This window comes from Dichomitus squalens (genome assembly GCF_000275845.1).
Source record: "Dichomitus squalens LYAD-421 SS1 unplaced genomic scaffold DICSQscaffold_9, whole genome shotgun sequence".
Classification (NCBI taxonomy): Eukaryota; Fungi; Basidiomycota; class Agaricomycetes; order Polyporales; family Polyporaceae; genus Dichomitus; species Dichomitus squalens.
This window is the reverse complement of record NW_006766891.1, coordinates 482,206-508,885: the sequence shown is the minus strand read 5'-3', so window position 1 is coordinate 508,885 and position 26,680 is coordinate 482,206. Positions and strand designations below refer to the sequence as shown.

Sequence of the window (26,680 nt, the reverse complement as noted above, 5' to 3'; positions counted from 1 at the left end):
CGGCCGCGTGCTTAACTCCGTCGGGAAGCCCGGGCACAAGGGAGGGACCAAGGAAGATCGGCGCCGTCGACTGCTGCTGCTGCTGCTGCTGCTGCGCGGCATCGGTGGAAGGTCGTGCGGGCCTGGCAACGGGGCGGGTCGCGGGAGTCGCGGCGCTGCAATTCTAAACGGAGGCACACGGTACACGGTGATATCTGCATCGACGATTGGACGGGTCCGGCATCAAGGCCATGACGTCGAGGGCCTGGGTGCCGCTCGCGCGGGGCACAGTGGGCTGTGTAACCCTATCTGCGGGCTCGGGCTCTCGGCGGGAACGCGCGTCGTCATTGGGCAGGACGTGGGCTACAGTATCGAGATACGCTAGGCGGAATCAAGTGCTTCGCTGTTGTGGCAGGTGTGGTCTTGTGCATCGGGCGAGTGGGTGGACATCGCGGGAAGGCGGCGGGCGGGCGGGCGGGCGGGGCACCGCTCTCCCCGTGGTGGAGCAACAAGCGTGCTAGATAGTAGCTCCAAGCAGAATGGTAGTTGATGGGGCCATCTTGCACCCTAACACGAGAGGGTACCATTGATCATCAGCCTCGACCACTCCACATACAAGAATTTCTGACTCACGTAGCCGACGTCTTGACCACTCTCCACCCGCTATCGCGTCGCTCATCGTGGCGCCTTTGAGTTGCTTACCCTTGAGCTAACGAGGGAAACAAGCTATCGCTCACGGAGAACACATCATAGAGAACTCTTCCGAGGGTGGGCGGCCAGTGGCGGGAGAACCATCCGAGGGTACCGTTGACGTTGCGATGCCCCACACAAGCAAGCCCCCACCCTATCGTGTGCGCGTTCGGAACCCCGGGTCGGGATGCGGTTCAGGGAAGCCTCGCTCGACGTTCGAAAAGCTCGCTTGTGGCACTCTGACGTCTTCCTGCCGTGATGCCTGACGGGCGAGACGGACTTTGGCGCGGTTCGAGCAGCGTATCGCACGACAAAACGCGGGGAAGAGATGGGGCAGCGCACGACAAGAGCCCGTCGGACGCGTCCCCGCATCTCATGCACGCGAACGCGACGTGGGCTCTCCCATACATGCGGCCCCTGGGTCCGTCCGTCTGCGCGACGGCAACCCACGTCTGGCCACCTGACGCAGGCGTGTCTGCGCTCTCGCGAGTGCCGTCGCTTCCCACTTTGCCTACAGGCTTCTTTCGTTCGGAACACTCGCCCAGAATGCCGGTGAGGGACTGCGGGGTATGTAGAAGCCGTGGGGCAGGCGGCTTCAAAGAGCGTTGCTACATATTCACCGTCGCAGCCGTACCTCGCGGGGCGCTTGGGTATGTACGTTTAACTCAACGCGTGGCCCGGAACCTGCGTCCGACGCCTCGCACAACACGGCTTCTCGACTGTGATCAGTGCCAGCGTATGTAAAAGACGATACGTATGGGGTGCGCCAGTCATGCTTTTCCGCGTCTCTGCCCGAATGCGGTTCTCGAGGCCGTCTGTGTTGGAGGCACGCCCGGGGACATGAGCACTCACGAGGGGCAGGCGTTCAGTCCGCGCTGTCAGCCTATCAGCTTCTCGCTGTTCTAAACACGTATAATATCCGAAGGACGCCCGCAGACCAGGAGCACGAATCTCATGGCTCAGCCACAAGGGCGACAATCCGGGGTGAATGAATTGGCGCTACGAAGCAGGATGCGCCTCGTTTGGACAAATCGCGGCCCAATGTCCGCGCGTGCTAAAGATGGGGCGAGCATGGTCGGGGAAACTTGGGGGATTGCGCAGCACGGTGGGTAGATACAGTCGAGAAGGGGAGGGACGCTGGGCACATTAATGGCTACTTAATAGAACTGCGATTTGGCGGGAGACGGGCGTTGTGGAGCAAGCGCGTGGCGAAGCTGTGGGCGAGATTTGGATACGGGGGATCGCAGATAATTATCATATGGCAACTACCGGCTCGGGCACGGAAAGGCGGCGGGGACAGACCCTCGGGCACGCTTGGACGAATGCGGAGGGCGCAAAAACAGGTGACTGCACGATAGCCAATATTCCTGCTCGCGCCTGCCGCGGTTTCCCCGGTCCTCGTATTCCGCCCGCTCGCTCGGGCACACAAGCCACATTAATTGGCTGCTCGTATATTCCTGCCAATTTATGCCTCGCGACCTCTGCTTGTTCTTCTCTCCATCCACTCCACCATAAATACACCCCCCTCTTCCGCTGGTTTCCCGTCATACCACCCGTTGCACCTCTGCGCATTCAACAGCTGCTTCCTACTCGTGCCTCAGCCACCAACATGTCCAACTCGGTGCTCTCCTCCTTCAACCCGCTCGCGACCCACCCGTTCACGAACAACTCGGGCCTCATGCCCAAGCCCGCCGCGCCATCCCAGTTCCCCCATCCCCTGCCCTCGTCCTCCAAGGCAATGCCCGGCAACCACGCCTCCGCGCAAGGGCCCATCCTCGTCACCACCCCCGCGCCCCTCCACGCGCCACAGCCGAAGCGCGCCTCCCCACCCAAGCCGAGCTCGCACTCGCACTCGTCCGGTCCCAAGCCCATCTTCGTCCCCTTCCGCCCGGAGCGCTCCTCGCCCGAGCTCGAGGACATCCTCCTCAAGAAGAAGTTCTCGGACGCCTTCCAGGGCAAGGCGCAGTGGGGCATCGACCAGGTCTCCCTCGCCCCCGCCCCCATGCCCGTGTCCTCCTCGGGGCGGCAGCGCAAGGCACAGTGACGCGATCGCCCTACATACCCATGTGATGTCCTATACCCATCGTGAGTACGCTTCCTCTGGCTCTGGCTCGTCGATGCCCCGGGTTTTCTATAGCTAGTCTGTGGCCTCAGAACCTAGTCTCCGCTTCTCTTCACTGGCCTTCGTCATCGTTCCTGCATGCTGATTTCGGCCGCCGCAGATCTTTTTCTCTTGCTCACGAAATCGCCCGCGCCTCTGCGCGTGGCGGCGCTCGCGGGAAAGGAAGCGTCGCGCGCTTTCTCTCCCTGCTGAATACGAAGGACTTCTCGACTTGCCCGGCCTCGGTCGGAAACCAAAGTGGCCGCGTTGGCGGCTCTGTACTATAGGAGTTTGTGTTTTTATGGTCGCGAAGGGTAATAGGGCCATAAAGGGCGGGGGGTATCATCGTTCCGTATCGCATCGCTGCATTTTGCTATCTACGCACATCCTGTTGCACTCATTTCATTCACTACTTATAATAGGCGCTATCCACATCTTGCAATCTACTATCACACATCATGTCTTCTCCCAGTCACTCGTCTGTCGCCGGTGTGTCTTCCGCAAACTCTGGGTCGCGCTCGAACGTTCTCTCGCCCCCGCTTCCTATGATCCCACCTGACAGCATCTACATATCGTGCTACCGCGAAGAGAACATCTACCTTCTCGCGCAGACCTTCCTCGCGGAAGCCAGCTCGCGCGTGGCCCCTTGGCCCTGGGAGATTTACGTCGTTTTCGTCTCTAACCACGGAAAGACGGTCCGTGTTTCTATTCTCGCGCGTCCTGCTCCCTTCTCTGCGTGTTCTCTCCCCCGGCGGCCATTACAGTAGTACTGCGCTCGCTCGTCGGACTCGCGCTCACCCTCGGCTGTCCCTCCTTTCGACAGGTCGCGCTGTGGGCGCAGAAGCTGCGCGCCTCGGACGTCGTCGTCTGGGACTACCACGTCGTCTTGGTGCTCCGAAAAGCTGCAAACGGGGCCCACCCACCCACCAGGGATTCGCCTGGCGATCGCGAGGCACGCGGTCCTTCCCCGCCTGCGCATCCGCGCTGCCCAGGCGCGCAATTCCGACCACCGGCCTCCACGACCGGTCCTGCCCTCCAACCGGGCGAGGCGGACGAGGGCGGCGATCTGCACCTCGCAGTCGACCACGCAGACGCTAGTGCCGGTGCCAGCGCGTGGGTGTACGACTTCGACACGACCCTAGCCGTCCCGAGCTCGTGGAAAGGTACGCCGCGCTCGCGTACATGCTAAACAAGTCATGCACGCTCGCCTTTGTTATGCCTCCGAACGCCTGCTGACGCTTCCCCTTGACGATGTTACGTCGCACGCGACGCGGTGATGGTCCCTCCTGTTCGTGATGTCGCGTGCGCGCCGCCGCGGTCCTTCTGTGCGCATGTGGCCTCGACGATCGCGTTCGGACCGTCGCGCCTGTGTATGATTGGAACTTGCAACGTTTGCGTCCCCTGGGACCTGGTCGCCGGCATGCTCAAACGTGAATGCGCCTTGATCGCTGCTACTGCACTCGACCTGCCGGATCTCCCAGACTATGTGGGGAGGACCTTCCCTTACGCGTTCGACGAAGAACTGAAGGCCTGCATTGACGGCCGGTTCCACAGGTACGTTCCCAGCCAGACCGCGCACGCATCGGCCGGCCTGAGAGCTGAAACTTGTCCACTTCATACTGTATGCACCTCGCAGCTTGTTCAGAGTCATCCCCGCAGCCGTGTATCTCGATCACTTCGCCTCCGATCGGTCGCACATGGTCAGCAGACGTTTCCCCGCCTCCGCCTCCCCGTCGTCCGTCTCCGTTCCCCGTGGGGCGCCGGCTCCGGGCTGTTTCGACTTTCATCTGATTCGAGCCGTGCTAAGTACCGTCCGCGCGCGCGGTCGCCGACTCGGAGGCCTTTTGTTTCCTATCGCGTCAGGTCGCTGTGGCTCGCGTGCTCATGTCGCTGCTTTCGTGCTAGATCGTACCTGCTCCAGGGGTGGGGCTCGCGACCAGTGTCGGGGCCGTACTTAGGTGAACAGAGCGAGGACCCGATGACGCCGGCATGGGGGGTGTGGACGGTTCTGGTGCGGATGCGAGGACAACTGACCACGGTGCGTTCTCACCACAACTGGCCCATCTGTCATCCTGTTCTTCTCGCCCGTCTTCTGCACATCGTCTGCCCTCGTGCGGGTATAGAGTCGCGGGTGGCCGGACTTGACCTAGCACGCATTGCGTCCGCAGACAAATACACAGCGTGCCCATCGATCTCTCCGTACGAGACCTTGGCCGCCCGCTTTACGTGTGGCTGTCACTGCGCGGAGTCTGATCAGGGCGATGAGGAGGAAGAGGTGCTCGAAGAGCGGGGGTCACCTCACCGCCTCTTCTCTCACCCGTAACTGACGTGCACCGATCGCGTTCTGGGCATGTGTCGCGCGCCGGACGCTGTAGAAGCACGGTACTCCTCCCCCCCTCCCCCGTACCCGCCGCTCCGTGGCGCGAAGGCGAGGGAGCGCGGCATCGCGCACAACCTCATGGAGTCCTTCGTGGCGATGGGCATCATGCCGAACCGTCTGGCCGAAGAAGACCCACCTGAAGACACGCTATTGGGGGTGGGGCCCCCCCTCGGTTCTGGGACGGCGATGGGGACTCGGAGCGCCCCAGGCGCGGTCCAGTATGGGCAGGTGCTGGACGTGGGGAGCTCCGTCCGATGGCTCTCAGGGGCTGACGACGTACCCGCTCCGAGGTGGGGTTCTGAAGCTTGAAGCTTCGAAACCTGGGGTACTAGCTGCATCATGCTCGGACTAGACCCTCCGTTCCGAAAGAAGTGGGAAGTGGGAAGTGGGGCGCGAGCTTCAAGTTGTACGTACTGGACCAGCAGGGCGAGAAGACGGACGTCGTGTGCGCTCCGGTGAGCTTCTCTTAGGGTATCATTGCGCGGGCGGTTCTATATATTGTGTACGTTACAGGATACCATGCATGAATTTCCGGTGATAGACGTTTTTACGCTTCGAAAGCTCGTCCAATTCAGCCACACTCGAGGTATACCCATGCTCGCCCACGTGTCGGACCGGATTACCGCCTATAAGCGCTCTTGATAAGTCACGTGTCTGCGACAATAATAGCGCACGTGACTGTGTGAGTGGCACCGGCGGCAAAGACTGGGTCTTTCAGTTCTTTCCTGCAGCTCTGCAGGTCTCGACGTACACGTCTCTCTCTACCGCCTTGTTGTGGACATTACGTCCCAAAAGTACATCAGCCTCGCCCTTTTGTGCGCTCTCTATGATCATGAACGGACACGGTGCACCAAGTAACGGCACGGCGACTCCTGGCCCCGGGGATGGTTACGCGAACGGACCCTCCACTAGCGCGGGTGCGCCCGTAAATGGATACGATCAGTGAGTCGGTCATCTCAACCCTGGTGTGATTCGGGCTGGTCGTTGGGCAGGGGTGAAGAGGGGAGTGTTGGATGGACATACGTTGTCTCGCTACCTGAAGATTTTGTGGCGCGTGAGACTTTGCACGTTCATCGCTGGTGACGTGCTGCATCCCGTGCGACTCCTGTTCGAGGCGTGCCCGTGGACCGCGTCTCTCACACGAGCACTTCAGAAGTGCGGGCTGCTAGGGTTCGTGCGGAGTGAATCGACAATGGCGAATTTGGGACGTTCGTTAGGCGTCTATTTGTGCGGGCGCAGTGCGGTTTTCTGCGGCACTGACAATGTCAAGGTGGAGCGCATGAGCATTAGCTGACTGCTTGAACACAGACATCCCTCTCTATATCAACTGCATAATCAAGATATCATCAATCATCTCTTTCATTCAGGCTTCCAGACTGGCGTACGTTGCCATCCACACGCGTCGCTTGATTTATGGCTAAATTCGGACTACAGAACTACGCTGATACACTACTGGTGCGCGTCATCTCTCCTTATCCCTTGAGCTCTGGATTGAAGTGTCGCAATCAGCATGTCCGTGGAACTGTATATCGACTACACGCTCTCATTTTGTCTCGATCTCCATACCTTGCACATCTGATGTCAACATCCCCGCAAACGAATAGCCAATACGTAATCTATGTTAATTTGGAACATGAACCAGAAGTCACAGACGAGGTACGTCATTTTCTGCTAAGTTCAGGCAAAAACGTTCATCTCACGATGCGCACAGGGATTTCACCACGGTAAGCCGACTCGGTATTTTCACGGAAGCAGGCGTCGGTGGTATCGTTCACTCACAGTCGTTTCACAGCATTGGCATATCTCTACTCCGCTGCCGCACTCGCTAGTATTCGCCCCGAAAATGCCCGTGCTGTCCTAGCGGCCGCTTGTCTGCTTGGCCGCATGGATGACCTCTGCAACTACGCTTATGAGGTTTGTCGACAATCGATCAGCCTCGACACTCTTCCATCTTGGCTAGAGTTCGTCGATTCAGTACCAGCTCCAAGTGACGGCTCCTCTACGCCCATTGTCGAGCAACACCAGCACCTACGCACAGCAGTGTTCGGCTCCTATGCACAGCGTTTGCGCGACGATGTCTTTAACTTCCTCATCGTTACGCTCCCGAACCTTGTGAACTTCGGTGGGCAGGCCACTCCTACGACACCCCTGCCAGAATCTTCGAGCACACCCACCGATGCGGGTCGTGACACGCTCCTCCAGGTGTTTGCTCGTGTACCGTTCGATCTGTTCAAAGCTGCGGTAGAGTCGCCCACGTTTCAGCTCGGTTAGTGTCCCACGTCATCTGCCACGAAGACCTCGAACTTACGTCACTGTCACGTTGTTGCTGTATTCAGGGTCAACACACTCGCGCTTCAAATTCGCCAAGGATGCCATCGAGCTGCGGAAGCAGAGCATCGCGCGAGGCCAAGGCGCCGAGGAGACGGTCGTGCTGGCGTTCGGCGGCAGCTCGACGCAGTCGACGGGCGTGCTCGTCACCCGCAAACTGCGCAAGAGGCAGCTCTGGAAGGTGAACGGCCCTTGAGGGTTCGAGGATCGTACCCTGGTGCTGTTCCCGGCGCGTCTTTGATTTTGTCTGCTGTCATCTCGATCTGTGCTCTTTGTGTGTCAATTGCCTTGCATTGCCGTCGTACTCGTACTTTCGTGCCATCACCAGTGCCATATACTCTGTTGTTGTGTCCATAGTAGGCTGGAGAGCGTATCCTATAGCGTTGTGTATCCCATGGACCCTCGAGACTTTGACACAGTCTGCCAAGGACTTAACCTCAAGCGTTACCGGACGCTGATGGAGATAATCGTGATTGGCGAAGGCTGTCTCAGCTGTAAGCTTGTCTCGAGAATGCTCCCAGTTTGAACTTTGCATCCATGTACGGTCTTGCGTTGTCCGAGGCTTGCCGACGGCATTCCGTGGCACGATGCAGCCGCCGCGGTCACGGTGCGTGACCGATGCCGCGGACAAAGGGCGACAGACGCTGGACGAGATACATGTCTCAGCCACCGTCCGCGACCCCGCGTCCGGCCTCGTACTCTGCCCCATGTCTCGTCCCCCCCGGCGGCCTAGACCGCAATACACGCCGCCGTCGTCTTCGGAGTTCATCCAGGCGCCCCAGTATGCTTCTTCCCGGTCGACATACCCCACATTTCTATCTCTACAAGAGACTGCCTGGCTGCAGCTGTCGTGTGCCGGTCGCGGGCTCGTCGATGCGTTCAGATGGGACACAGTTGTTAGACTCGCCGCCAGGTCTGTTTCGCCATCCAGATCCATAGGGTCATGTCAGATCTGATAGATTGCCTGATGAACAGCGACTCTGAGGTCCGATCGAATGTATTCAAGTCCCTCATGCTGAACACGGTCTCGTTGGTGTCTATCTACTTCTTTGATTGGCTACTCCTTCCATTGGCGCAATCGCAGCAAAAGTGGTTTCATCGAAACCTTGGGTGGTTCTATCAGGTCCTCTGGCTGCTCCCGGTCGTCGGGATATCCTTCTATCTCAACGTGAGTCCTGAGGCACCTGCCACCTTTGGATGCCTGGGATCGGCGATATGATGCACACATTCAATCCACATCTTTGAGGGTGCCGCTGCTGGCATCCACAAGATATACATTGTTCTATCTCTGACTATCGTCCAAAGCATGCAGAGCATGCAGCGCATGCCGGCTATGGTTCCCACATCCTGCCCGTTCCCTCGTTCGCGCGTTGATGATTACCGTAGAGCTCATGGTGCACGCTCATAGCCAAACGCACCTTCACTATTCAACATGGCACCCGCGCTGCTGCGCAGCCGCCGTCTACCTATAGCGGCATGCTCAACGCGCTCGCAACGTCGGCGTATCGCGCGGTGATGGTGTTTACTTCTGTCGTCCTTTCATTCGCCCTTTCCTACGTTCCCTATGTTGGGCCACCAGCAGGATTCGCATTCCTATGCTGGGTTGATGCGTAAGTCGCATAACGTAGGATCGCAAGGCGGATTGCTGATGCGGAGAGGACGGTGCAGTTATTATTGCTTTGAGTAAGTCGTTGGGTCCATGCGGCTGCGCGCGTCTGCTGATCTATCCACAGGTTTATTTGGATCGCACGCGGGCTATCGTTATCGCGACGCGTACGGCATCTAGAGGAACGGTGGGCGTATTACTTTGCCTTCGGTAAATACTAGACGTGTCCCTTTCGACCACGAAGTTTGACTATGCATACCCTCAGGACTACCCTCCGCAGCATTATGCACATGGGGCAGCAGTCTCGCGAACGCTGCTCTGTTTGCCTTATTCTTCCCCGCGGTATGCATTGTGTCCAATGTCATAGGGTGCCGCCGTTGATCTCTATGTTTAGTACATCATTATGGCGATGTATGCTAAGCCGGTCCCACTGGATCCATATGACCCCACATCATCGGCCAGAGGCGGGTCCGGGAATGATGACACGATTCATTATCCTTCGCCGCTCATCCCGATCCGCATACCGGTCTTCGCGCCCGTGATTTTCTTGAACGATTGGATCGTCCGAATACTCAGCGTCGGCGCCGGAGGAAGTGCTAGTGCGAGTTATAGCGGCAGCGGCCGGGGTGGAGCAAGACATCAACGCGCTCCTAGTGATGGCGCAGAGAGCATTGAAGAGGGCGAGGCGGTGGACATGGACACAATGAGCGCGAGAAGTCCAGCCGGTGACACTGGGAGGGTGAGGATACGGGGACTTGGCCAGTCCGTACCTGCTGCGAGGACAGGGCGGAAGTTTGATTAGCTACATAGGGTGGGTTACACAACCTTGTCCTTTGGACGCCACGAGCATGTTCATAACCTGCTGGGATCTCGAAGATGTCTCACGAATGCCTCGTCAATTGCTATTTAGGCGACAGTCACGCCAGCGGATTGCACGCTGGACTGTGTTCTGGCCTTGCGCATCGCGTGTGCATGTCGTTTGGGTGTCCAAGCATGTTTTCCGGCACATGATACGCCTAGACGTGGGTGCGCATGACGAATCCGTCGGTGAGGTCCCACAATTCATCGCCAAACAAAATGTTACGTTTATATGAAGTCCACCTCACGGCGTGCGTGTAAGGGCGTTGACTAGACTACCTCACGTACACTGCGTGAGGACAACTAAAAAACCGTCATCCTACACGATGCACTACCTAACTGCTACACAGAGAATCCACAGCAAGTGCAGAACAACGATCACGAACTCAGTATAGTACGTATCTAACTCGAGTCCAGATCCTGAGCAACATGCTAATGTTATAAGTCCTCGCCTTGGGTCACGATTCAACCACTCGCTGATCTCCGGCAGTTCCCCTCACACTCCCGCTGACTCTCCCTACCACACCCCCGCCGCTCAGCAGCGCCCGCTCTCCCGTCCACACCCCCGCCTGATTTCCTATCCACACGTCCGCCTACTTGACCATCAAACCGCCGACTGACTTCCACACGCCCGCCTACTTTCCCATCCACCGCCCTCGTACTTTCCCTTCCACACGCCCTCGTACCGTCCCATCCACACTCCCACCGCTCAGCGCTAAGCCGCCCCCCTCTCCCGTCCGCCTCTCAACTCTCCGCGACTCGAAAGCTGAACAAACAAGACTTGAAACTACAGAGCCAGATCCAAGTCCAAGTCCGAGTTCAAGTCCGAGTTCGAGTCCGAGTCCAAGTCCATATTCAAGCCCGAATCTGGGTCCGAGTTCGAGTCTGTCCGTGTCTGAGTGCGAGCGGCAGGTCGCCATCACACCGCCCGCAGTTACAAGGCCTCACCATGCCAAAATCTTTCCCTAATCCCTGAGTCAAGCTCAGAGGAGCCCCCGGTCCCGGTTGAACGGGGAATTGAGCCAGAACGGAAACCTGTTCAGGCTTATTTGCGCTGCGATCTGAAAAAAGCGGATGTACGCGTCAAGTTTGAGCAGGGCCATCACAGACAGATGCTGGATGGCCCCGTGGAACAAATTACCGCTGACCGAGCCAGGGTCTTCGACTCGGACCGTGTCGACTGAGGAGCCGCTGTCGGCGGTGTTGATGTTGTCGAGGCGGAAAGCCGATAAGTCGAAGTCGGTCGAAGTGGTTGAGTCGGTCGAAGTGGTTGAGTCGGTCGAGTAGGCCGAGTCGGTCGAGATCGTTGAAGTCGAGTCGGTGTCGTCGGCGTCGTCGGATTCGGTCTCTTGGGCTTCACATTTATCGTCGACCACCTCGTCGACCTCTAGGATCGTGTAGAGAGCATAGGCAGGTCCTCTCCCCGAGAACCTTAGATCTTCAATCGGGACGATCATGAGGACTTCGTCGTCATCAGAGTCGTCAAATTCTTCCGCCACGGGTTCGCTGTCTTTGCTGTCGGATGCTCCGTCGTCAAAGAAGAGCTCCTGCTCGACCTCTTCAGCCCAGTCGATAGGGCCTGAAGACGCGAATGGGTCGTCAGCGAAGGACGCCTCGGAAGGAGCACGAGGTCCCTGATCCGAGTTGCCTGGGAGGATTATGAGTACATCCGCCCGGGCCCACGAGAGGGAAGAGGAAACTAACTGGGACCCCGGAGCTTCTCCCAGATCTCGTACTCGAGGAGGAGCTTCACCATCGGAACCTTGATGCTCGACTCGCCATAGCGGATGAAGAAGGGAGTGTTGAAGGGTGTCGACCAGGACCCGCCGGCGACATTGGACTTCCTGTAAGAGTAAGACATCTCAAATATAATAAACCTGATTCTCTAAGATGACTGCACAGCAGATGAAAAGGTGAGGTTGCGTTTAGCAGGGTGTGGTACGAAGGCAAGGGTGGAGGGTGTCAGCCGCAAGGCAGCGGCTGATAACTTGCGGCGAGACTTGGTCTCCATTCCAACGCCACCCAGAACCCTCCGTATCTCTTAAATGCTACGTCACAGCAGCTGAGAAAGGACATATATGCAGTCTGACACACGTGAATGTGAGGATTAGCGAGTGACGGCCATTGACCTTAGCACAATTACTTTCGCGCAATTTCCTCGTTGTACCAGTACACAAAGTCAGGCGTTCGATCCTTGCACGGTATCCGTTTGAGTGCAGAATCAGAAGTGAGAGTGAATTAATCAGACATTCAGGGCGACGATAAATAAGCAAATGGATACGAGCACGAAGCTGACTGGTGGCACTCTGATATCGGAGTATACGAGTTCTTTCCTGGCCCCAAGCTTCGGCGTGGAGACCTTCCGCAGCAACTGCACCCACCGGCTCTCTTTGATCTCCAACCCGTCCAGACCGAAGTACCGCTGACTCTCGAAACTCCACGAGTCGTTCGCGCGGACCCAATTGCCCAACCCATCGACGTAGCGCGCAACCTGAGCGTCGATCTCTGGGCCCCACGAAGGAAGTCGTCCGAAGCGCTCCAGGAACTGACCAACGAGAATGCGATGCCTTTCCGCGACCCATTCCATCGCCCCATGCAGGTCCGTACCGAGCTCGTCCATGACGACAGTAACGATGTTGTGTGCATCGTCCCCTCGTGCTTGTTCCACGTTGTACGAGCATATATCCTAGAAGTCATTGTCAGCGGTCGATAAAACGACGCAGTCATAGTTTACACGCACGTTGCCTAGGATCAGCATATCAATGGCCCCCGTGGTCAGATCGACGATCGCCGGGTGCTCCATCACCTCGTCAGGCAGGTCCATGTCGAGCTCGAGGAGGGCGAACGACGGCCTCGCGCCAATGTTCTCGCGCCTATTCTCGAAGTAGCTGTCTATGGTCCGCACATGCTGTACATCGCGGTCCGCTGCCTGCTGCACGACTGACTGGCAGTAGGTGTCGAAGGTCGCGATAAAACGTCGCTGCGATGCGGGGCTCGCCGTTTGGATCGCCCGTTCCCAGAATCTGCAGATTCAACGTGAGCGGATCTAAGGGCGCCGATTGCACCGCTTGAACACATACTGCCTCGTGATCTCCCCCAAAACATTTTCTCCGGCTGGGCGAGGCGCGAAAGGATTACGAAGAGCATCCATGATAATATCAGCGAGGCCTTGAACGGTCTTCTCGTCGGTAACGTCGGAATACTCGTCAAACACGAAAAAGACGTTCATGAGGTCGCAGCCAGTGCGGAGTTGCTCTGTGAGGCTATGTCAGCGTGATGCGGAAGTACAAATGTGGCAGGGTCGACCTTTGCTAGCAATAGGATAGGCAAGCGAGGCCAAAAGGTCTATAACAGAGCATAGGGGGGTAAGCTGACGAAGTGACGCGGCAAGGACATGGAACGGTTGCTTACTGAAGTCGCAAAGATTGAAAGCCCTTTGGGCTTTGGGACCGAAGGCATGGAATGACTCCAACCATGCGGCAGAAGCCTCCTTTACTTCTGCATAGTGAGGGTTGATACGACGAGTCCACGGCCAGGCAGCGAGCGTGTCTGGAAGTCGGAAGGAGGCGGCCTGCGACGATAGCATGGTGTATGCGATAATGTCACACGAGACAGAAACCGCTGGTTCGCTTATAACTCCGAAGAGCAGGCGGTTCCTTGCGGTTTGAGACACAGTGCATGGGAGGTGGACAAGCATTCAAGGCGTCATCAACTCAGAGCGTATCTGCCCGCGAAGCCCCAGCCTCGGACTCCATACAGACCCAAAGATAGAGCACCGATGCGACCGCTGAAGCCGAACGTGCTTGACCACATGCGACTACTGCGTCTCATAAGGCACGATAGCATACGCCGATAGCTACATGCACCAGCCGACGTTGGTTGTAAGTCAGCATGCAATCATCATGAAAGGAACACGCAAAACCAAAGTGGCTATCGGGCGCCCGGAGTGAGATGATGCTGTGAGCATGTTCTCCTTTCCCCGTAATCCGCGGAAGCCTCTTGTATCAAGGTAGGCTCTGAAGAACTGTGGAGATAAGGATAGGATTGCCTTTACCCCATTCCAAGAGTGCTCGCAGATATAGGGGGATTGCAAGCCCTGTATCGACAAGCACATCGAGGCACCAGTAGGCGAACGGAAGTGTCTGAGCGGCGAATATATGCGAAACGATCAAATTTTGTGACAGAAGCCGATAGAGGGAAAGGGGTAACCATGGCCGTCGTGCCAACAGAGGAAGCACCCTCTAAATATGTGGCAGTAAGCGTGCACACGTCCACTGTCATGCGAGGACATGAATCGTCTCTCCCACGTACGCCTGTGCATGCCCGGAGACTGGCTACTGAAGACGACTGAAACACGCACCCTAGGTTTGCATCAGGTACAGCCATTCCCCATCGGAGGAGGATAAGCCCTAGAAGTGCATCGGAGTCAACATGTGCTTAGATGATCCAAACCATAGAATTTACCGTTTATCTCTACGTCCTGCGGCGCTGTGTGGTACGCGCTTCCGAGGCTTGCAGCCGCCCCGGAGCCACTGTCTCACTGGCCACGAGTGCACGTCGGAGTGGCTTGTAAGATTGCCTGTTTCGGTAACGGGTATGGTTGTAGGTGGCACGTGCCTCTGGCTTCTGCCGGCAGATGCAAAAATTTGCTGCTTGAGTGGTATTGCGACGACGTTCCGTGGCTAGCGGCGATGTCATGGCAAGGACTATGGATCTGCTTGTTGCTGAGTAATCCACAGAGTGCGAGTCCCGATGACGAGCAGAGACCTCAGCAGCTGAGGAGAATGCGACATACGATCATGATACTGGTGACCTCAAGCATTTCGTCGCGACGCCGGAGTCACATAGACACCAAAGGACATCGGCAGCCTAAGGCGTGTACGCCCGATCCGGCGACGTTAAGTCTCGGTGAGTAGAACCAGTCAGAGATGTCGATTCGGGCACGCCCAATTCGAATTGAAACAGCACGTGCTCCACGCTTACACTTCATTTTGTTGTGTCCAATACAGCACGGGGTCGAAGCCCTTTGGGAAGACTTGCCTGACATTGACATTGATCCTCGTCCCGCAAAGGTACTCCTCATACACTCCCCAGTCGTCTTCGTCAGAGCCCCAGACGTTGGGACCTTCGAGATGAGGCGGAAGAGTCCCTTCCAGGATGCGTGGCACGCCTGTGGATTCAGAACCGGCGTGAATGTTTTGGCGAATAGATGCGAAGCGAAGCGAGTACCGACCATGGTAGGCTCGACGACACGCAGGTCCGGACATGACGACAGCGTCGCCGGAACGGAGGAGGATCGGAGTCGGTGGATCGTCGCGCGTAAGGCCGCCTATGAGGAAGACCGCTGCACACCCAAGTCTGCGTTCCGGATTATCAGCAACGATCTCGGGTTTGTACACTCTGCGAAAGGATGCATGGCTTACGAGATCGACACCAATGGAGAGGTCGCGCAGATCTCTGAGCGGTCAGCGTGGGCCATTAGAGTGTCCTAGAATGACAGAATATCAGTCTGTTTGCCCGGTTGCAGTATCCGATATATATAACCGACTTTCGTTTGATAAAAGTTCACGATACCGGCATCCGGCTCTGCGTTGGTCGCTCAGCAGGTGTCGTAAAGGCACGAAGAAATCGGCAGCGCGCACCGTACGTTTCCTTCCAGTACGCCCAATCCGGGCCCGTCTCTCCCCAGTCCATTTCATCTCCAACCCCATCTCCAAATACTTCTTCCCAGGGAATTTGCTCTACTGCTCTTCTACAGACACCTCTGACAAGATCCGCGATCTCTCCCGGTCCTCTCGAGAAGTCGTACTGCTTTGTGCCCCAATGATAATACCACCCGATGTTTGCCCACCGGAGCTTTGGCACCAGGTTAGATGTCAGGATCGGACGTACAGATTGAGAAGGCGCGGCAGGAAGTTTAGGTGTATTGGCGAGCGATTTGTAGTTGCCGGGGCTCGCGGCTTCGTTCGCGACGAGCTTCCGAGGACCAGGAGGTTCCGCATCTGCTGCCTTCGGTTGTGCGGCGGACGCGTCCGAGGCGGTTGCTGAGGTTGGTTGCAGGAACGCGCGGGGAAGGATCTCTGCGTCCTCGCACTCTCCCTTCCGCACACGAAGATACTGGTTCCAAAGGCCTTCTGGCGGAAGGACATAGTGGGTGTCCAGATTTGTTTCGTTCGGAAGGCGAGCGTGATCTCGCAGAGCCCATCGCACGAGCTGCCTCTGTTCGTTGTGCGGGACGAAGGACGGGAGGTATACCAGACCTGATGTATTCCACGCAATAGGCGATAGAACAGCATGAATACGCACATCCGTGACCAGCCGCTACAAATCGCGCACCAGGCGTGCTCGGGAAAACGTATGCCTTCCTCCCGCCTTCGTTCTCGCGAAGCGGGATCTCTGTGCAGTCTACCGCATCCGCCCGCCCCTTCCATCTCCCCTTTGATGTCTCTGCTGCGCGCGTATGGTCCGTCGACGCGATATCCAGTACGTCGGAAAGATCAGGAGGGGGGAAGCGCGCCTTGTATTTTTTCTCGGCCGCGCGGAATGGTGTCCATTCGGCATCAACGTGCCCAGGTCTATTGCGCGTCGATTTCAGGTACTTGCGGCGCGCCTTCTTGTATGCTGCACTGGTTGGATCGTGTATATCGCCAGATGAAGACGTAGCCTGGGCAGTCACGGTCATGGTCGTCTGAGTATGAAGGGCCTGAGGCCTCAGCCCGAGCCCGAGGGTCGAAGCGACGGCGGCGAGGGCAAACGGCGCTCTCCGTGTTTTGGCGCCGGGCTGCCGTGGGCCGTGGGTCATCGTCCTCGAACTCTCGTCTGACCATAACACCCCCGGTATACTTGCTTTGCTGAGGACGACACCGACGACAGCAGCAGCACCGACAATCGCCTCCTCACCCGGATTCCGGTTATTTCTACATGTCAGTATGGCTTCCTCGTGCGCCGCCGTCGGTCCTCTTGCGCACCTGTAGTCGCCATCCGCACCTGTTGGTCAGCGTGCGCACCTACGCTGCCGCCTCACAGCAGTCGCGTCTTCCTCTGCACCCCCTTTACTCTCAACATGCACCTCTGTTCTCTCAAAAGCTCTTGGACGAATCGAGGAGGGGCCTCCACTCCAGTTCGTCGCAGCAGGAAGCTTCTCCCTCCACGGCCAGTGAATCGAAGCCACTCCCGCCTGCGCCAAAAGACGATGCACCACTCGCGAAGCGCGTATGGAAGAAGGTCAAGCACGAGGTTCAACATTACTGGTCTGGAACCAAGCTCCTCGCTGCGGAGGTTCGCATCTCGTCGCGGCTACAGTGGAAGCTCCTTCACGGCGAAAGCTTGACGCGGCGCGAACGCAGGCAGGTACGCGTTACACTCGCATATGCTTGGCTGCCGACAGTATGTGGTGGTGCTGACGCGCATACTGACGCATGTTGCAGTTGAAGCGGACGACGCAGGATCTGCTGCGTCTCATCCCGTTCGCCGTCTTTGTGATCGTGCCGTTCATGGAGCTGCTCATACCGGTAGTGCTCAAGGTGTTCCCTAACGCGCTGCCTTCGACGTTTGAGGACAAGTTCGCCGCTGTGAGTCCATTCATACAATGGTCCCTTTGCTCCTATGTCCTCCTATTCGAACGCGCTGTTCCTGCACTCTTGCACTCCACCTCCAGAACGGGTAGAGTACTGATAATAACACGGCATTCGTGCGGCCGACGAGATTCGGATCTTGCATACATATCACCCCGTTCATTTGTCCCACCAGGAGTGGACGTGACCCCTCGTCATACGCGGGATCAACGCAATGCATGGTTCACGCATCATATCTGACTATGAACTTCCTGAGAACGGCCCTGTACTGCTGCGCAGGGCATTGACTGGCGCACTTGTGCGTGTACGAGCGTTGAGTTGCTGCAGCCGAACGACTTCCGCAGAAATGCCATCAATCCTAGGTGACCACGTACCCAACCCAGCGCAGATATCATCTATGCTCTGTAGGTCGTGAAGAGCGGGAATCCACAATACGTAGCGGTCCAAGGAGATGAAGCGGCCGAGAAGCCGACGGTGTGGCGTGCTGCGAGGGCTGCCGCTCCATCTCGCTATCGTGTTGCTACGTAATGCCACCCGAAGGCTAACCCGCACTCACAGGAAGAGAAGCAGCGCAAGCTCCTCCGCGTCCGTCTCGAGATGGCCAAGTTCCTCCAAGAGACGCTTCGTGAGTCCGGCTTGAAGGCGAACGCTCACATCGTCGGCAGCGAGGCCTTCAAGGAGTTCTTCCACAAGGTCCGGTCCACCGGCGAGTCGCCCTCGGCCCAGGACGTGGTCAACGTCGCGCGCCTCTTCGACGACGACCTCACGCTCGACAACCTCTCCCGCCCGCAGCTCGTCTCGACGTGCCGCTACATGGGCATCAACGCGTTCGGCACGGACAACTTCCTCCGCGGCAACATCCGCGCGCGGCTGCTGTCGCTCCGGAGGGACGACGAAGTCATCGCGCGCGAGGGCATCGACTCGTTGAGCACCTCGGAGCTCCAGGCAGCGTGCCAAAGCCGCGGCATCCGGACGTTCGGCGTGTCTCCCGCGCGCCTGCGCGAGGAGCTCGCGACGTGGATCGATCTGCACTTGAACAACCGCGTCTCTGGCGTCCTGCTCGTCCTCGCCCGTGCGTTCCAGTTCGACAAGAAGCCGGGAGAGGACGAGGACGGCAAGACGGCTATCATCCGCAGTCTCGAGGCCGTGCTCTGCGGTCTGCCTGACAACCTGGTAAGGGCCTCGCTTGTGCTCAGGGGAGACGGTGCTCACACGGAGATTGCAGCTGAACGAGGCCGAGCTCGAGGTCGACGACCAAGCGAGCTACAAGCAGAAGCTGGAGGTCATCAAGCAGCAAGAAGAACTTATTCAGGACGAGCAGGAGCAGGAGCAGCGCGAGGAGGACGCCCGCCGTGCGAAGAAGGAAGAGGAGGCTCGCTTGGCCGAGTCGCTCTTGCCCGAGTCCGAGCTGCAGCCGGAGAAGACAGAGGCGGCCGAGGTCGCCGATGCACGCATGACGTCCGAGCAGCTCAAGGAGCTCGCGGAGGCGCTCTCTATCCTGTCTGCCAAGTCGTCGGTGCTCAAGGAGCGCGACGAGCTGCGGGCGCTGATGGAAGAGAACCTGCAGGCGGAGGAGGACCCGAAGTCGCCCTCCGGCGCGCTGACGAAGCGTATCCGGACGATGCTCGAGAAGATCGACAAGCAGCTGGACGCGTACGACTCGCGCGTGGGCTCGTCGCTGCAGATGATCTCGCGGACGCCGGACGACAAGATCTCGGTGGAGGACCTGGAGAAGGCGCTCGCGGTGATCAAGCACAAGCCGGACGAGGAGGTTGGGCACAAGGTGATCGAGAAGCTGGACGCGGACAAGGACGGGTTCGTTGAGCTCGAGCACGTCCTCGGGCTCGTGCGCGAGGAGGGTCTCGGTGAGTGCGGCATCGCTTCGCTCGGGCCGTTGGCGCGCGGGGAGGGGGGGGCGTGCAAACCACATTGAACGGCTAACTGACACACGTGGATGCGCAGGCACCTTGTTGGACGACGAGGCGCAGAGCCTTATTGGACAGGGCAGGGAGATCAAGAACTCGAAGCCGAGGAAGGAGGACATCGTGCAGGAGTAATTGGGGCGCGTCGCCCACCGTTCTATTTACCGTTATCGTACAAGCTATATATTACTGGCGCGTTAGAGCGTGTTAGACAGCTTTATGCGGACTGACGGTGTCGAGCCTGAGCTTGCTCGATTGGGTGGTTGCTCCTGTCATATGTCTGAGACCCTTTCGGTTCGGGTCCGAGGGGCGGGCTTTCACAGGTACGCACGAACATTCCCTTATCGTTGCCTCCCAGGATGCCTGTCGCAGCTCTCGCGCCGGCGACAAAACGATGTGTGAGTATGTTTGTGACAGGCCAGAATGATCCCCGCTGTCTGACAATATTGCGAGGTAAAATTGGGAAGGAAAACAGGGTTAAACCTTCGCTAGACAATTGCAAGTATTTGTACCAAAACACTGCTGGGAAGGGGACGTTCACAAAAGCCTGGTGTATTACTTGCAGTTTGGCCGAGTACGTACGAATCCGCCAAAGTACGTCTCGATGGCGCCTCGTCTGGCATTGTTCACGTCGGCTAAGGACGACGCGTGTCCTGATATGGGCAAAACTCGGTCACGTGGGGTGGATGGACTGAAGACGCGGTTCGAGTGGACGAGGCTGAGGCTGTGAGCGGCAGGGGCATGCACTCTGACATTCCACGGCCCACAAGCTGCGAACCGGACTTCATTTCCCTCGACAAGCCGTCTGTTCTCGACTACCAACGCCGAATGAGCCTCCGCAAGGCCGTCCTACAGCGCATCACCCCGCTGCCATCCCGCACACCCTCTCCAAACATCCCCGCAGACTGGCCCCAGCCCCTCCTCGAAGAGGCCGACTCGCATCAAGCTGCTTCCCCGGTCGACGAGCAGCAACACTTCGCAAGCAGAGCCAAGACCCCGTACGTCTTCTTCCTTAGTTCCCACACAAAGGATCTGCCAACGACAGCAGCCACTCATGTCCTTTTTCCGTGCCACCCGTGCTCGCAGAGACTTGCTGACCGCCAATGGCGTCGTGAAACGATGGCGCGTCAATATCACAGACCCCACCTCCGCCCATCCGAATGAACTCACCACCGTCGCAAGCCTAGGCGGGACCGTCAACCGCGATCCTGAGCTCTGGTGGGAAGATGGTAACATTATTCTCCTGTGTCGGGATACTGCATTCAGAATGTATCGCGGCCTTCTCGCAAGGCAGTCCGTCATCTTTCGAGATCTCTTCGCGATGGCCCAGCCTTCAAATTCGGAAACAATGGAAAGCTGCCCGGTCGTGCACATATCGGACTCACCAGACGATCTTCGCCATCTTCTTCGTGCGCTCTGTGGACTTCGCAAGTACGTTCCGTTTCCTCACGTCCCCCCTTTCCCTCCTCTGCCTTGAACTCTATCTGGCATGCTGGTTCCACGACACTCCTTGTCCCTCCTATTTCCGAACATGAGCTCAACTACACCCATCCCATGGCCAGATTCCCTATCATCCCTGGAGAGCGCATGGAGTTCGCCGAGCTCGCCGCGCTCATCCGCATGTCCTACAAATACCACGTCGAAGACGTCCACTCCCGGTCCATGCACCACCTCAAACTCTACTTCACCAACGACCTCTCCACCTGGGACTCGGCCGGCGCCGACGGCAACCTCTTCGTGCACATCACGCCCCCCGACGCCATCGCCGCCGTGAACCTCGCGCGCCTCACGCACGCCGACTCCGTCCTGCCCACCGCGCTCTACCTCTGCTGCCAGCTCGACCAGGAGCTCAACCTCGGCGTCGAGCGCGCGGACGGCAGCGTCGAGCGCCTCGAGCCGCGCGACCTCGAGCTCGTCCTGCGCGCGCGCACGGAGCTCGTGCGCGCGAGCACGCGCGGCGCGTGCACGATCTGCCGCCCGACCCCGAGCGCGCAGTGCGCGAGCAAGGGCTGCGAGCGCGCGCTGCGCGAGATCCTCGGCATGATGCTCGACGGGCTGCAGAAGGACCCGATCGGGGACATCGCGGGCTTCGCCGCGCTCGACTCGTGGGAGCACTGGATCGAGGACGTCGTCGAGCTCTGGCCGCTGTGCGAGCCGTGCCGCGCGATGCTGCACGCGCGCGACCTGGACGTGCGCAAGGACGTGTGGAAGCGCCTCCCGAGCTACATGGGCGTCGCGGTCGAAGACTGGAAGGACCCGACGGCGCCCGTCGCCCCCGCCGCGCCGAAATCGAGCACGTCCACTTGACACTGGTAGGCCGCCTGCGCTGCTGTTGTTGGTGCATTGGTGTTGAACAGGCTCTATCTAGTGTGACCTGTCCGAAAAATGGGACAAGAACTGGACTGAAGAAGATCTATATGCATATCTACCCATCTTACGGTTACCCTCACTTATCTCCTCCCACGCGGCGCGCCCTGCTTCCTCTCCTTACTAACCTCCGAAACCCCTGCTATACTAACGGCCCTTACACCCAAACCAAGCCCATTAACATACACATTGACATTTGGCAATCTCGCGTTACCCACCATGCATGCATCCACGCTGTACCCTGTATACAACATACAACCAGCCCACCCGGTGACTGTCCGGTGTTGTATTCATCGCTCCTGTCTGTCTCAATTCGTGACCTGATTGCATTACATCCGTGTCCTGCCTGTATCAGCAACTATATCGTGCCTATATACATCTCCAAAACACCCGGTGCGCGCGGAGCAAACCGCCACGCCGCGCGGGGGCCTAACTGGCATCCGTGAGTCTCGTGAGAGCGTTCATTACAATTAAGTGCATATATAAATATCCAGCGTCCATGGCTTACGGTCGTGCCTTTTCGTGAGCGCGAAGGCCCTTCAGCGCGCCTGCGGTATCCCGAGATATCACCTGTCTAACATGACGCGAACCCTAGAAGAATCGTGTAGTATCGGGGTGGAACCCATTGGCCTGTCGCATGACGACGATGCCGCCAGTCAAACTCGACCACTGTACAGAAAATCATCAGCACAAGCGCCACAAGCGCTAAATCAAGGCGGCGACACGCACCCCATTCCCGATGAAGACCTGCGCCCGCTGGCCGACGAGCATGTCCACCGCCTGCGCGACGTACTTCTGCTCCCAGTTGAGCACGAGGTCGCGGCTGCTCGCGACGTGCGTGAACTGGCCCGTCGCCCGCAGCGCGCGCTTGAGCTCCTCGACCCACTCCACCGCGCCGTTCGTCATGACGTACACGTGCTGCAGCCCCCGCGCGGCGTCCGCGCGCTGCACCGCGCGCACGCGGGCGACGATCTGCGCGATGTCCGGCAGGCAGTGCGCGCGGTAGACGGCGACGTTCTCGGGCGTGTTCTCGCCCCAGCTGCCGCCCTCGGGCGGGTCGAACTGCTCCAGCGCCGGGAGGCCGTTGAACGCGAGGTAGGACGAGGACCACTTCGCGAGGTGCTCGCAGTGGCCCTCGTAGTCGCCGCGGCGGAGGTGGAGGACGAGGAGGCCGGCGAGCGCGGTGTAGCGCTCCGCGTTGGACGTGTAGGGCACCGTCGAGAGCGGCGGCTCGAAGACGGCCGTGGGGGCGATCACCTCGCGGTTGTTGTCGAACGCGAGCTCGACGAGCGCGGACCACCGAAAGTGCGTCACGATCGGGGACGCGGCGAAGTCTGCCCAGGCATCGTGCATCGCGTGGCGGTCGCCGAAGGTGCTGCGTGCCGAGCCAGGTCACCTCCTCCCGTTCAGGGGCCACCGGACAGAAGCGAGAGCACTCACATCCAGTTGTAGATCGGGCCTTGGCCTTGCGCCACCTCCACGCACTGGTCGTCGACTGTGTTTAGCTTCTCTAGCCAGGCCGTGGTGATGGGCTCGACCATCCAACTCCTGGCCTTCTTGTCCATTTCATCGCGATCGAGCACCACCTTGCGACCGTCACAAACAGTACGGTAGTATTCCTCCGCTATCGCCAGAGGTGCGTGCTGGCCAGGAGGGAATGCTCCGCCGACGAGAGGTCCTGCAGAATTATGGGCGTCTGGCACGTGGCATCAGTCAGGTATGTGAGAACCCACCGGCAACGAGCGCGGACAGGGGAATGCGGGAGGGGATGGGCTTCCCTGCGAAGTCCGCATAGTCTTCGCTAGGATTGTCATTCCAAGTGTAATTGTAGAAGACGAATCTGAGATGCGGCGAGTCTCAGCACAGCAAGGAATGGAAAAACAGTGGATTACCCGGGGGGAAAAACACACGTACGCTCGATTCGACTTGTGGGCAAGAAATGCATTAAGCAAGATCTCCTGCATGATGTTGCCCCATCCGGAGCCTGTAGAACGAACGAGAATGAGGCGGCTGACGTCGGAGCGAGTCGTGGATAGAAGTCATTGCAGATCGTTCTCCCATACCTCGGCTGTGTCCGGGAACGAAGAAGAACTTGGGCTCGCCCTCATGAGACGTTGCGTGCCAGTGGTGCTGGGGAAGGCGGAGCTCATTCTGGTGGTACTGGCTGTAGAGGGGTGGGAGACGCAGCCCGGCCCATCTTGAGTACTCGGATCCCTCTACGGCAGAGGGTATTGCCACGACTCGCTCACGAAAATAGAGCATGCGAAGAAGAAGTGTGAACAGAGCGAATCCAGTTATGCCGAACACCAGCCAGCGTCGCGCGATGAAACGGAGGCACTGTCCGGCACTGTCGATCTTGGTCGAGTGCCCGTTCGCATCCTTGGTGCTACTGGGGAGGATGGCCATGGCTCGGCGAAGCATCGAAAACGAAGACAAGGAGGACAGCGCCAGCCCTCCTAGCAAAGGGCACGAGGGCGACCAGTGCGTCTCCGCGTCTTGGCACTGTCTCAATGTTGATGGCGAAGCTAATCTTTCTGCGGCCAGTTATTTCAAAAAGAGTCGTGTTCGGTCTCACGCGACATGAAATGCGGCCTCACCCCGATGTTAGAGCTGGCGGATCGGACCGAACACAATGACCGGCCAGCTTTTCCAAGGCCCAGCCTGGCACTCGATACATAGGACATTGTACAGAGAAGCGAGTAGGGACTGCGGCGAGGTCAATCGGGACAAAGCAGAGTCCGAGTCGCTGGCCAGCGTTCAATGAGTCATTGCGACTGCGGCGGATCTGCCATTGTTGGCTCAGAGGTTAAGATGACAGTGTGCCCGTAGGCTGTCCGTTCGTGGGGCAGTGTTTGGTGTGACAGAATGTGGTCACCCCGTGATCTTTCCCCGCGTTTTGGCGGGGGAATATGTCACAAGGGGCGATCTGAGCGCCCGTCACGTTTACGCAGTTCGACGTTGATGGGCCTCAATGACTTATTGGGGAGGTTGCCCCGGTGCACACATTACTCAGATGGCACACCAGCTGCAGGAACGGTAGATTTTCGTCCCGGCGCGCCACTGGCGGCTTTACAGCGGTACTATGGCGCCGCCCAGCGAGTCGAACCCCGTTGTGTGAACGAAGTTCCCAAATCGGTAGTCAGGCGCTTGAAGTGAGGACTCTCGCTGCGCTCGGGGGGGGGTTCCCCAAGCCTAAAGCCTCGTTCGCGCGATTAATGCATACAGCCTCCCTTGCAGGGGAAAAGGTGTTGTTAGAGTCCAAACCCAAATCTAAACCCTAACTGAAGGCAAAGAACTTTGAGCGGCTAAAAAGTCTTGACCCGCTGCGTAGCGCACCAGGACGTAAAGTTAACATTCTGCCAGCTCATGGTAGTCATAAAAGACGTGGTTTATGAATGCATGAACTATAGAGTACTTTGGGCGCTTGTGTGAAGGGTCATCACGTGATGTCGTACATTGTGCACTGCCATTGTTCGCAGTCCGGGGGTTGTCATTACTCGACTAGTGGCACAGCATCGACCATCCATTTCTGCCAAATTCCGCCCCAGCGCACTAGAAATGTAAGATGAGCACCCATGCAGATTCATGGAACAGCAGCAAGGCTCACCGCCTCCATGCCGCCCGACGTGACGGAAGAAGAAGAGAAGCGAGAAGGAGAGAAGTGGTTAACACGAATCGAGGGCGACACAGGGCACCACTAGGCACACAATCATACAGGAGGAGCGAAACCGTACCTAATGAACGTCATCCTTGTCGCTGCCACGTTTCTGTGACGCATGGACGCCAGAAGATCCTCAGGGGGTGGCAACAAGTCGAGTTCCGAAGCATCGCCCTACTAGCAAGACTTCTTGCAGCCTTCTGCATTGTGCAGGTGCTCACCGAGGGAGTTCTCCAAAGAGGGGTAACACTACACATAGTCTCGTTACTCTCAAACGCGTTTCTAAACGATCTCACGCCTTTTCTTTCTACTCGAGTTCGAAAGAGGCCCTCAACGTTGACGATCCTGGAGAAGACTTGGCTAGCTTGCACGGCGGATGCTATCGCTTTTGATTCCAGCGGCCAATCGTGGGCACTTCGTGACTGTCGGACGTTGTTGATGCATTCCATGCGTCCTGCCTGGCGGAGCGCTTGTCGACGATCAAATTTCACTACACGGACCAAACTCTAAAACGCCTCTCGGACTTGTAGCGCTGGCGCGGGTCGACTCCGACTGATCGATCTGACAGTGCGATAAATTCAGTTCTATGCCGTTGTACATGAAACTGCAAGATGCCACGAGTACCGCGAAGGAATGGGAGACTAGATTATGTACTTATATCCGCATCAAACTCAGGATTCCCCCTCGAATGGCTTATCGGGCCCGAACACCACACTACGCGATTTTGGCGTTGACAGTAGTCAGGGTCAGAGTATAATACTGGGAGCTCATGTTCAGTGAGGGGATAACACGGAAGTGAGGAAATGTCGGCGATACTTCTGCCCCACGCAACGTGCCGGTAGCAATTTCCAGAAAGTGACAACTTTGAAAGAAATACGCGAAGAGCAGCGGGAATTGCTATAGTCACGTTGCGTAGCTCAACAACTCCGAATGAAACCCCCTGCTTGAATTATAGCCCTGTGCCCGTCGTGTAAGAAGAGACTCCATAGGATCCCATCAATCACCCCGCGACAACCTCATGTCTTTCGATCGAGTTCCTCGGCTCGGATCACGTACGTCGCCTTCAGGTCCAAAGCCGTATGATATCCCCTATTGTTTTCTGCAGAAGAAGGCGTACCGCCTATCCCACCCCGGGAGGTCGATCAATGAAGGGACATAGGTCAGTATGCAGGCAAAGTGAAAGTGAAGCCTCCGAGCGCCAGCGCGGGTAACGTGAG

At 58.0% G+C, this 26,680-nt stretch overlaps 11 protein-coding genes across 11 annotated transcripts; 6 read left to right on the top strand and 5 right to left on the bottom strand.

The window, feature by feature from the left end:
• Nucleotides 1–2,281: 2,281 nt before the first annotated feature.
• DICSQDRAFT_39958 (uncharacterized protein) lies at nt 2,282–2,650 on the top strand (the record flags this gene model as incomplete). Its single annotated transcript, XM_007364603.1, has 1 exon — nt 2,282–2,650. A coding segment is annotated over one exon (369 nt), but the record flags the coding sequence as incomplete, so codon positions are not given.
• An 83-nt stretch (nt 2,651–2,733) lies between these two features.
• On the bottom strand, nt 2,734–3,237 carry DICSQDRAFT_154434 (uncharacterized protein). The gene has a single exon (XM_007364602.1). It carries the CDS (start codon nt 3,095–3,097, stop codon nt 2,807–2,809), a length of 291 nt encoding a protein of 96 aa, XP_007364664.1. The 5' UTR covers nt 3,098–3,237; the 3' UTR covers nt 2,734–2,806.
• A 75-nt stretch (nt 3,238–3,312) lies between these two features.
• Nucleotides 3,313–5,698, top strand: DICSQDRAFT_84415 (uncharacterized protein; the record flags this gene model as incomplete). Its single annotated transcript, XM_007364601.1, has 6 exons — nt 3,313–3,465; nt 3,594–3,729; nt 3,862–3,933; nt 4,252–4,324; nt 4,407–4,470; nt 4,676–5,698. 6 exons carry the CDS (start codon nt 3,316–3,318, stop codon nt 4,730–4,732), a joined length of 552 nt encoding a protein of 183 aa, XP_007364663.1. The 3' UTR covers nt 4,733–5,698.
• A 98-nt stretch (nt 5,699–5,796) lies between these two features.
• Nucleotides 5,797–7,887, top strand: DICSQDRAFT_135558 (uncharacterized protein). The gene is made up of 7 exons (XM_007364600.1): nt 5,797–6,092; nt 6,459–6,531; nt 6,585–6,605; nt 6,660–6,806; nt 6,862–6,874; nt 6,943–7,416; nt 7,487–7,887. Exons 1-7 carry the CDS (start codon nt 5,983–5,985, stop codon nt 7,672–7,674), a joined length of 1,026 nt encoding a protein of 341 aa, XP_007364662.1. The 5' UTR covers nt 5,797–5,982; the 3' UTR covers nt 7,675–7,887.
• A 298-nt stretch (nt 7,888–8,185) lies between these two features.
• Nucleotides 8,186–9,887, top strand: DICSQDRAFT_104026 (uncharacterized protein; the record flags this gene model as incomplete). The annotated part of the gene is made up of 7 exons (XM_007364599.1): nt 8,186–8,391; nt 8,454–8,646; nt 8,865–9,088; nt 9,147–9,161; nt 9,212–9,294; nt 9,350–9,426; nt 9,479–9,887. 7 exons carry the CDS (start codon nt 8,186–8,188, stop codon nt 9,884–9,886), a joined length of 1,206 nt encoding a protein of 401 aa, XP_007364661.1.
• A 1,038-nt stretch (nt 9,888–10,925) lies between these two features.
• Nucleotides 10,926–11,803, bottom strand: DICSQDRAFT_168980 (uncharacterized protein; the record flags this gene model as incomplete). The annotated part of the gene is made up of 2 exons (XM_007364598.1): nt 10,926–11,590; nt 11,647–11,803. The coding sequence occupies 2 exons, from the start codon at nt 11,801–11,803 to the stop codon at nt 10,926–10,928; spliced, it is 822 nt and encodes a 273-aa protein (XP_007364660.1).
• Nucleotides 11,804–12,184: 381 nt separating this feature from the next.
• DICSQDRAFT_58025 (terpenoid synthase) lies at nt 12,185–13,528 on the bottom strand (the record flags this gene model as incomplete). The annotated part of the gene is made up of 5 exons (XM_007364597.1): nt 12,185–12,628; nt 12,683–12,965; nt 13,023–13,197; nt 13,249–13,287; nt 13,354–13,528. The coding sequence occupies 5 exons, from the start codon at nt 13,526–13,528 to the stop codon at nt 12,185–12,187; spliced, it is 1,116 nt and encodes a 371-aa protein (XP_007364659.1).
• Nucleotides 13,529–14,921: 1,393 nt separating this feature from the next.
• DICSQDRAFT_179896 (uncharacterized protein) lies at nt 14,922–16,624 on the bottom strand (the record flags this gene model as incomplete). The annotated part of the gene is made up of 6 exons (XM_007364596.1): nt 14,922–15,112; nt 15,176–15,300; nt 15,366–15,430; nt 15,491–15,528; nt 15,585–16,202; nt 16,279–16,624. 6 exons carry the CDS (start codon nt 16,622–16,624, stop codon nt 14,922–14,924), a joined length of 1,383 nt encoding a protein of 460 aa, XP_007364658.1.
• Nucleotides 16,625–16,783: 159 nt separating this feature from the next.
• On the top strand, nt 16,784–19,678 carry DICSQDRAFT_84405 (LETM1-domain-containing protein). Its single transcript, XM_007364595.1, has 5 exons — nt 16,784–17,292; nt 17,370–17,513; nt 18,075–18,689; nt 18,742–19,381; nt 19,479–19,678. The coding sequence occupies exons 1-5, from the start codon at nt 16,864–16,866 to the stop codon at nt 19,571–19,573; spliced, it is 1,923 nt and encodes a 640-aa protein (XP_007364657.1). The 5' UTR covers nt 16,784–16,863; the 3' UTR covers nt 19,574–19,678.
• A 568-nt stretch (nt 19,679–20,246) lies between these two features.
• Nucleotides 20,247–22,015, top strand: DICSQDRAFT_104017 (uncharacterized protein). Its single transcript, XM_007364594.1, has 4 exons — nt 20,247–20,436; nt 20,525–20,869; nt 21,001–21,750; nt 21,807–22,015. The coding sequence occupies exons 1-3, from the start codon at nt 20,267–20,269 to the stop codon at nt 21,743–21,745; spliced, it is 1,260 nt and encodes a 419-aa protein (XP_007364656.1). The 5' UTR covers nt 20,247–20,266; the 3' UTR covers nt 21,746–21,750; nt 21,807–22,015.
• Nucleotides 22,016–22,396: 381 nt separating this feature from the next.
• DICSQDRAFT_57745 (uncharacterized protein) lies at nt 22,397–24,067 on the bottom strand (the record flags this gene model as incomplete). Its single annotated transcript, XM_007364593.1, has 6 exons — nt 22,397–22,474; nt 22,535–23,180; nt 23,246–23,483; nt 23,539–23,645; nt 23,720–23,789; nt 23,869–24,067. 6 exons carry the CDS (start codon nt 24,065–24,067, stop codon nt 22,397–22,399), a joined length of 1,338 nt encoding a protein of 445 aa, XP_007364655.1.
• Between the last annotated feature and the right edge of the window lie 2,613 nt (nt 24,068–26,680).

Coding starts and splice junctions, on each gene's coding strand:
- DICSQDRAFT_104017 (XM_007364594.1), top strand. CDS start 20,267: ATGAGCCTCCGCAAGGCCGTCCTACAGCGCATCACCCCGCTGCCATCC. Junction 20,437..20,524: donor GCAAGCAGAGCCAAGACCCC/GTACGTCTTCTT, acceptor CCGTGCTCGCAG/AGACTTGCTGACCGCCAATG. Junction 20,870..21,000: donor GCGCTCTGTGGACTTCGCAA/GTACGTTCCGTT, acceptor TCCCATGGCCAG/ATTCCCTATCATCCCTGGAG.
- DICSQDRAFT_135558 (XM_007364600.1), top strand. CDS start 5,983: ATGAACGGACACGGTGCACCAAGTAACGGCACGGCGACTCCTGGCCCC. Junction 6,532..6,584: donor ATTCAGGCTTCCAGACTGGC/GTACGTTGCCAT, acceptor TTCGGACTACAG/AACTACGCTGATACACTACT. Junction 7,417..7,486: donor GTCGCCCACGTTTCAGCTCG/GTTAGTGTCCCA, acceptor TGCTGTATTCAG/GGTCAACACACTCGCGCTTC.
- DICSQDRAFT_84405 (XM_007364595.1), top strand. CDS start 16,864: ATGTCAGTATGGCTTCCTCGTGCGCCGCCGTCGGTCCTCTTGCGCACC. Junction 18,690..18,741: donor GCGGTCTGCCTGACAACCTG/GTAAGGGCCTCG, acceptor CGGAGATTGCAG/CTGAACGAGGCCGAGCTCGA. Junction 19,382..19,478: donor CGTGCGCGAGGAGGGTCTCG/GTGAGTGCGGCA, acceptor GTGGATGCGCAG/GCACCTTGTTGGACGACGAG.
- DICSQDRAFT_154434 (XM_007364602.1), bottom strand. CDS start 3,097: ATGGCCCTATTACCCTTCGCGACCATAAAAACACAAACTCCTATAGTA.